Here is an 8,900-nt window from a genome sequence, read left to right on the forward strand (position 1 = left end):
ACTGCCTCTCCCTCCATCTCATCAATCAATCTGTCGCCCTCTTTCTCTCCCTCCCTCTCTTTCTGTCCATTTTCTTTTATTTCCCCCTTCTCTCCATTGCTCTTATTTCCCTTTGTCTAATTCCAAATGCCTTTTCTTATTTTGCTCTCTCTCTCTCTCTCTCTCTCTCTCTCTCTCTCTCTCTCTCTCTCTCTCTCTCTCTCTCTCTCTCTCTCTCTCTCTCTCTCTCTCTCTCTCTCTCTCTCTCTCTCTCTCTCTCTCTCTCTCTCTCTCTCTCTCTCTCTCTCTCAGGAAAGGGCAGGAAACCAGATGATATAGTCAGAAGGAGAGAGATCAACAGAGATCCTGTGCTGTGGTTATTTATACTAGTTCTAACGTGGGACAGAAAGGGAGGGAAGGAGAGAAGGTCTATGGGGAGAGAGGAAAAGAGAAAGAGGACAATGGCAAGAGACATGGTGAAACCAGAGGTGAAAAGGGGAGGAATACAGATAAATATTTAGGACATTATGAAATCCGAAAGCAAGAGTGTGACAGAATGAGAAGATAAAGGGGATGAAAGAATGGAAATAAATGAAAGATAGCAGGAATGGAGAGTACCTGGCATGTGTTTCAGATGATAATGATTACACTAAAATACCCCCCACTAACAGTATCATTACCTAGATCTACCAACCCCCCTCTCATCTCTCTCTCTCTCCCTTCCTACCTACCTCCCTCCCTCCCCCCCCTCTCTCTCTCTCTCTCTGGACACAGAGTGCAAATGTGAAAATCAAAGTGAATGACATTAGGTAAATAAGACAGCTAGTTGCCTTGACAACCATAACCCCCTACTCTGCCTCGGGCCTCCCCCTTTCCCCCTCTGGACCAATCGGGAACAAGCAACACCGGGTGATTGACATATCGTCATGGCAGCCAGCAAAGGATGTCTCTCATAATGTTTTCCATCACGAGAAGAGGGGAGAGGGAGCGAGAGAGAGAGAGAGAGGGGGGGGGGAGAGAGAGAGAGAGAGAGGGAGGGGGGAGGGGGGATGCGTGAATGAAAGAAGAGGAAGAGGACAGTAAAGAGGACTAAAATGAAAAGATAAGACCAGTTTTAGTGTCAGTTTCATTCAATGCAGTCATATGGCTATTGTTGATAGGGCCAGGTGGAGGGCTGACTCTAGATCAGTGCTTAGGGAAACTCTGTACTACCATGTAAACAACGTCAACCCCTTGGAGGAATAGCAGAGAAGAGTCAACCAAAACACGAGACACCACTACAGACACCCTAGTTCGAATCCAGACTGTATCACAAACGGCCGTGATTGGGAGTCCCATTGGGCGGTGCACAATTGGCCCAGCGTCGTCCAGGTTTGGCCGGTGTAGGCCATCGTTGTAAATAAGAATTTCTTCTTTACTGACTTGCCGAGTTAAATAAAGGTTAAATATTTTTTTTTATAAAAGTCCCAAGACAAGAGTCAGATAGTAATGTATAGTGTAGAGCAGTTGTAATGCCCTGTTGTGTTGAAAAAAGGCTCTATACTTCACATTTCTATCTGCGACGTTCAAAACATTTCTGACTATAACTCAAGACATCAGTGGTAGAACAGAGAATGGGATTGGCCAATCATAGAGGAAGTCAGGAACTGATTGGCTGACTGGCTCACCTGTCTTTTCTTTGATCTCACACAGCACACTGAAGAGGGCGGGCTTCATTCTGTGGCAGTTTAACGCATGTTTCCTGTGTGAGAGAGAGAGAGGGAGAGAGAAAGAGAGAGAGAAGGGGGAGAGAGAGAGAAGGGGAGAGAAGGGGTGAGAGAGAGAAGGGGAGAAAGAGAGAGAGACAGAGACAGAGAGAAGGGGAGAGAGAGAGAGAAAGAAGTGAGAGAGAGAGAGAGAGAAGGGGAGAGAGAGAGAGAAAGAAGTGAGCGAGAGAGAGAGAGAGACAGAGAGAGAGAGAGGCAGAGAGAGAGAGGCAGAGAGAGAGAGGCAGAGAGAGAGAGGCAGAGAGAGAGAGAGAGAGAGAGAGAGAGAGAGAGGGGAGAGAGAGAGAGAGACGGGGAGAGAGAGAGAGAGAGAGAAAGAAGTGAGAGAGAGGGGGGAGAGAGAGAGAGAGTAGGGGGAGGAGAGATTCATTAGCTACAAGACAGAACCAAAACTATGATAGGAGCACAGCTGTCAATCTTCCACTGAACCAGGGTTAAAAGTGCACCTTCTCAACACACACACACAAACAGACACACGCGCGCACACACACACACACAAACAGACACACGCGAGCACACACACACAGACACACGCACGCACACACACACACACAAACAGACACACGCGCGCACACACACACAGACACACGCACGCACACACACACACAAACAGACACACGCGAGCACACACACACAGACACACGCACGCACACACACACACAAACAGACACACACGCGCACACACACACACATTCTGGAGGGAATTCCTGCTGACATGTGACCACAAGGAACATTCTTTCAGCTGCCATTATTTTCTTTAACTCAGAGAGGAAAGAAAGAAAGAGATCTTACTAGATAAGCTTAATTACAGAATAACAATATTTAATCAAAACACCTTTTAAAACACACAGCCACTGTGGTTTAGCCATCACAGAGTACGTGGTCTGACCAACCAGTTAGTACTGTTACTGTGCTTCACAGTCGTCTGAGACAGTGTGGTCTGACCAACCAGTTAGTACTGTGTTTCACAGTCGTCTGAGACAGTGTGGTCTGACCAACCAGTTAGTGAAGTTACTGTGTTTCACAGTCGTCTGAGACAGTGTGGTCTGACCAACCAGTTAGTGAAGTTACTGTGTTTCACAGGAGAGGAAGAGATGAGGGAGGAGAGAGAGGAGTGAGGCTGGAGACCTATGACATCTGCCTCAACTCAGTAGAGAGAGGGAGGAGAAAAAGGAGGCGAGGGAGGAGTAGGAATAGAGAGGAGCGAGGAGAAAACCAAACTGAGAAACCAGAGAAACCAGAGAGCATGGAAAAGAAGAAGAAAAAGGGAGCATAAATAAACTGACCAGGATGATACACCAGCCTGTACAGCCTCTACTGTCACCACTGACCAGCCTGTACAGCCTCTACTGTCACCACTGACCAGCCTGTACAGCCTATACTGTCACCACTGACCAGCCTGTACAGCCTCTACTGTCACCACTGACCAGGATGATACACCAGCCTGTACAGCCTCTACTGTCACCACTGACCAGCCTGTACAGCCTATACTGTCACCACAGACCAGCCTGTACAGCCTATACTGTCACCACTGACCAGCCTGTATAGCCTATACTGTCACAACTGACCAGCCTGTATAGCCTATACTGTCACCACAGACCAGGATACACCAGCCTGTACAGCCTATACTGTCACCACTGACCAGCCTGAATAGCCTATACTGTCACCACCGACCAGCCTGTATAGCCTATACTGTCACCACTGACCAGCCTGTATAGTCTATACTGTCACCACTGACCAGCCTGTACAGCCTATACTGTCACCACTGACCAGCCTGTACAGCCTATACTGTCACAACTGACCATGATGATACACCAGCCTGTACAGCCTATACTGTCACAACTGACCATGATGATACACCAGCCTGTACAGCCTATACTGTCACCACTGACCAGCCTGTACAGCCTATACTGTCACCACTGACCAGCCTGTATAGCCTATACTGTCACCACTGACCAGCCTGTATAGCCTATACTGTCACCACTGACCAGCCTGTACAGCCTATACTGTCACCACAGACCAGCCTGTATAGCCTATACTGTCACCACTGACCATGATGATACACCAGCATGTACAGCCTATACTGTCACCACTGACCAGCCTGTACAGCCTATACTGTCACCACTGACCAGCCTGTACAGCCTATACTGTCACCACTGACCAGCCTGTACAGCCTATACTGTCACCACTGACCAGGATACACCAGCCTGTACAGCCTCTACTGTCACCACTGACCAGCCTGTACAGCCTCTACTGTCACCACTGACCAGCCTGTACAGCCTCTACTGTCACCACTGACCAGCCTGTACAGCCTATACTGTCACCACTGACCAGGATACACCAGCCTGTACAGCCTCTACTGTCACCACTGACCAGCCTGTACAGCCTCTACTGTCACCACTGACCAGCCTGTACAGCCTATACTGTCACCACTGACCAGGATACACCAGCCTGTACAGCCTCTACTGTCACCACTGACCAGGATACACCAGCCTGTACAGCCTCTACTGTCACCACTGACCAGGATACACCAGCCTGTACAGCCTCTACTGTCACCACTGACCAGCCTGTACAGCCTATACTGTCACCACTGACCAGCCTGTACAGCCTATACTGTCACCACTGACCAGCCTGTACAGCCTCTACTGTCACCACTGACCAGGATGATACACCAGCCTGTACAGCCTCTACTGTCACCACTGACCAGCCTGTACAGCCTATACTGTCACCACAGACCAGCCTGTACAGCCTATACTGTCACCACTGACCAGCCTGTATAGCCTATACTGTCACAACTGACCAGCCTGTATAGCCTATACTGTCACCACAGACCAGGATACACCAGCCTGTACAGCCTATACTGTCACCACTGACCAGCCTGTATAGCCTATACTGTCACCACCGACCAGCCTGTATAGCCTATACTGTCACCACTGACCAGCCTGTATAGTCTATACTGTCACCACTGACCAGCCTGTACAGCCTATACTGTCACCACTGACCAGCCTGTACAGCCTATACTGTCACAACTGACCATGATGATACACCAGCCTGTACAGCCTATACTGTCACAACTGACCATGATGATACACCAGCCTGTACAGCCTATACTGTCACCACTGACCAGCCTGTACAGCCTATACTGTCACCACTGACCAGCCTGTATAGCCTATACTGTCACCACTGACCAGCCTGTATAGCCTATACTGTCACCACTGACCAGCCTGTACAGCCTATACTGTCACCACAGACCAGCCTGTACAGCCTATACTGTCACCACAGACCAGCCTGTATAGCCTATACTGTCACCACTGACCATGATGATACACCAGCATGTACAGCCTATACTGTCACCACTGACCAGCCTGTACAGCCTATACTGTCACAACTGACCAGCCTGTATAGCCTATACTGTCACAACTGACCATGATGATACACCAGCCTGTACAGCCTATACTGTCACCACAGACCAGCCTGTATAGCCTATACTGTCACAACTGACCAGCCTGTATAGCCTATACTGTCACCACTGACCAGCCTGTATAGCCTATACTGTCACAACTGACCAGCCTGTATAGCCTATACTGTCACCACAGACCAGGATGATACTGCAGCCACACACACCACCATAACACACCCATGAATGAGTAATACACAGCTAGTCTTTAATATGGGGAATTCACTGAGTGGACGAAGGCTCCAACAACCATACAATAGGTATCCTTAGGTCTTTGGAGCCTAGCTATATTGGTAACGGAGTGTGTGTGTGTGTGTGGACAGCTGCTCTCTCGTGCAGTATTATCAGAGAATTGATTGCATCCCTCCTCTCACAATGAACATGACAAAAACCCAGGAGGGACGAGAGGAGAGGGAGAGAATGTCTGTCTGTGTGTCTGTCTGTATTTCTGTCTGTGTGTCTTGTCTGTATGTGTATCTGTCTGTATTTCTGTCTGTGTCTGTCTGTGTGTCTTGTCTGTATTTCTGTCTGTGTCTCTCTGTGTGTCTGTCTGTATTTATGTCTGTGTCTCTGTGTGTCTGTCTGTGTGTCTGTCTGTCTGTCTGTATCTGTCTGTATTTCTGTATATGTCTGTATTTCTGTCTGTGTGTCTGTCTGTCTGTCTGTGTGTCTGTGTGTCTGTCTGTCTGTCTGTCTGGTGATACTGGCAGAACAGCATCACAGGTGTAGGTGATACATCACACTACTATAAAAAGGAGCCAATTCACCAATAGAGCTTCAGCAATGTATTTATTAATATTGTAATAAGATGGTAATAGAAGTGTGATTCTACAGTTTAGTCCATTTGTTTGTAACGGTGAGACCTATAGGTCTGTCAGTAAAGTAATAAATAATAAACCACACCATAGAAAATAAACACTGTGTAAATGGTTCATTCTAGTTGTATTGGTTGGACCTGTAATCCTATAACTAACCTAAAGTAAATCGCAGATTAACAATGTTAATGTCAGTGGTTCATTCTATAGTTCAGTAATGGGTTTACAGGCCTATAAGTAAAGTAATAAAACCATCACAGATTAACACATATAACGTAAATGTTTCTGTGAAGCCCCTTGCCGGGCTGCGACACGTAAAACAGACACCACAGGGGTCAGCAGCATCATCCAGCAGGCTATTTACAGCCACTGGGGGGGTCAAGCCGTGTGAAATACGATCCGAGTTTCCATCACGGACAAGAAAACTCACACCAACCGCTGACTAAAACACCTCCAGCCCACCACCATACTGGCGACCTAAAGCACCTGACACACCGCCACCACCAGACCCAAAAACGGCCATCTCCATTTCAAATGCGGGGCCATCCCCCTCTCCAGTCGCGGTAAGATCCTTTGTCATTATTCCATGTTAATGACGTGATGACCGATCAATCAAGGCGACCTCAGCAAACTCATTGTAGTTAATTAGTCCGCCGGGCGGTCGTCAAAGTTAACAATATTTATATAAAGGAGGAGGGGAGGAGGAGAGAGAATAACAACAGAGAGAGAGAGAGATGGAGGGAATAAAAACAGAATAACAACAGAGAGAGAGAGAGACAGAAGGAAAACAGACTGAAAGCATACTGCTAATAAAAATGTAATCGCCTAGTGTATATTTGAAAACGCGGCAGGTGCAAATTACACGGTCTTGAGTGTGGAGCTCAACGTTACGTCACGGCGCAGTAAAGTACAGCAAATAAAAGCGAGGTCAGTCTGCGCACACAGACTGGTGCCATAACGACACGAGAGACTATTAATTAACCAGCCTGAATTAATGACCACTGCTGTAACCGACCAGCGCACTGGGACTGGTGGTGTGTAGCCTGTGTGAGTGTCAAAGAGACGATGTGAAATCAGTTGTTATTATGGCCAGAAATTCACCACGCAGGCTCCTCTCCCCTGGATCCACGTACTCCATCATGTTCCCTGCTTCTTACTATTTATTCACCAAGCAAAGAGGTGCCCCTAATATCTGATCTTGGGTCAGTTTTATCTTTACACCACATAAAACATAAGCTCGGGTCTAATATGTCGTATAACGATCCTGGATCATATAAGAGTGGTGACATCAACCTGGATCCCCTGTCTACATGGATCTCTTCCCTGTGCTCCAGCCCTCCTCTCCTCGGGGAAGGTGTTACCTGGCCTGGGCCTCGTCGAGACTCTCGTCCGTGATGGCCATGATCTGCTGGAGGATATCCCCGATGTCCTGCTGCGGCTGGCCGAGGGAGTGCTGCTTCCTCCCGGCGTCATGGTCCCCCACGTCGACCTGAGACAGTCCGGACAGCCCGACGAGACCCGACATCATGCGGGCCTGGTCCTCCATGCCTTTCAGAAAAATCTCGCCGTTTTTGCGACAAAACTAGGGAGGGAAAAGGTGACCGTTGTCCGATGAAGGGAGGAAGATGAGAAGATAGTATGTGTTTTTCCCCAGAGGTAGCCCAGGCCAGTTGCCTTTTACAGTTTAATGTCCCTGACTCGAAACACCGAGTGTTTCAAAGTAGCCAATAAACAAAGGAAGACCAACTAAACTATGAAAAGTAGCCAATAAACAAAGGAAGACATCAAACTAACTACAAAATGCCATTGCTCGCTCAAATGACCAATAGCAGCAAGCAAGCTGTAAACATGCAATTGTGTAAGTAAAACAAAAAAGCAAGTGAACGGTCGATCTGGGCCTACACAGTATTTGTAAACAAATAAACACTATTTTCTTTGGCATAACCCGGCCTAGATGTATTTTGCATTCCGAGTAGAACACGGATGCAGGGTTCTAACAGTAGTTCCACGGTCGAGGCAGATAGAGGGAGCGAGGAGGCCACGGGGGGAAAAATAAAGCCTGGAAAGGTAGAGCTGCCTTTAAAATGGTCAGCTTGGCGAACGACAAAGAGGGGGAGGGAGAACGAACCGAGCTGCCGCTGCCAGGGAGAAAAATGGCAACAATTAGCAGACTAGCTTGTCACAAATGTTACTCCTGCGTTCGACAAATTAATAATCCGGCCGATATCCAAACGCGGTCTCGTGGAAAGCGACGGGGAATGTAGGAGAACCAGTTTGGAATCCAACCACCATGTATCTCCGTGTTTTTCTAACAATGAGAAAGAAGAGTAGCGCCACACTAGCCTACAACAGCTCGGCTAACGTTACTAGTCCACAGAAATCCCCAACGTGTCCGTTTTCGTTGCCTTCTTTTCCCAGGAAAAACCTGCACGGCTGGGAAGAAGTATTGTAGCTAGTAGCCTACAGGATCAAATAAAACGACGGAATAAAATACATATTTTTAATAAACTCCAACCCGTCCGACCAGCCGTGGCTGGCCTTGTCCTATCCGTTGGTCGAATAGCGCTGCTTTGCTCCCCTCTCTTCTCGGCAGTTTTTTTCCTTCTCCTCTGCTCTCCTTTCTTTATCCGGCTCCCTCGCCTGGCCCGTTCTCCCACTACACACACACACACACACACAGCGCACGCTGGGGAGGATAATATGCAATTCCACATCTCACCGCTGGGGGTGGGCTCCTCTCAGCTCTCATATGGTGTTCAGCAGCGGCAGCAGCAGCACCATGGAAACAAGCAGCATTGTTGACAGTGTTATTGTTGTTGTGATGGCTTGGAGGGCTTTCTCATGTAGCCTAACTGTCCCACCCCAAGACAGCCATATGAAAGC

The 8,900-nt window shown here is 48.0% G+C and overlaps 1 protein-coding gene across 2 annotated transcripts in view; it reads right to left on the minus strand.

Moving 5' to 3' along the window:
• The window catches only part of LOC139370212 (pre-B-cell leukemia transcription factor 1-like), a 33,261-nt gene extending 24,605 nt beyond the window's left edge, over positions 1-8,656 (minus strand). Inside the window, exons 1-2 of one of the 2 annotated variants that reach the window (XM_071109558.1) lie at positions 7,379-8,656; positions 1,647-1,720 (exon numbers count right to left, since the gene is read on the minus strand). In XM_071109558.1, the coding sequence (XP_070965659.1) occupies positions 1,647-1,720; positions 7,379-7,563 (259 nt within the window). In that variant the 5' untranslated portion in view covers positions 7,564-8,656. The remainder of the gene's footprint in view (positions 1-1,646; positions 1,721-7,378) is intronic. The other variant, XM_071109559.1, reaches the window with a different exon arrangement.
• Positions 8,657-8,900: the final 244 nt, after the last annotated feature.

The sequence above is a fragment of the Oncorhynchus clarkii genome, chromosome 17 (genome assembly GCF_045791955.1).
Source record: "Oncorhynchus clarkii lewisi isolate Uvic-CL-2024 chromosome 17, UVic_Ocla_1.0, whole genome shotgun sequence".
NCBI lineage: Eukaryota > Metazoa > Chordata > Actinopteri > Salmoniformes > Salmonidae > Oncorhynchus > Oncorhynchus clarkii.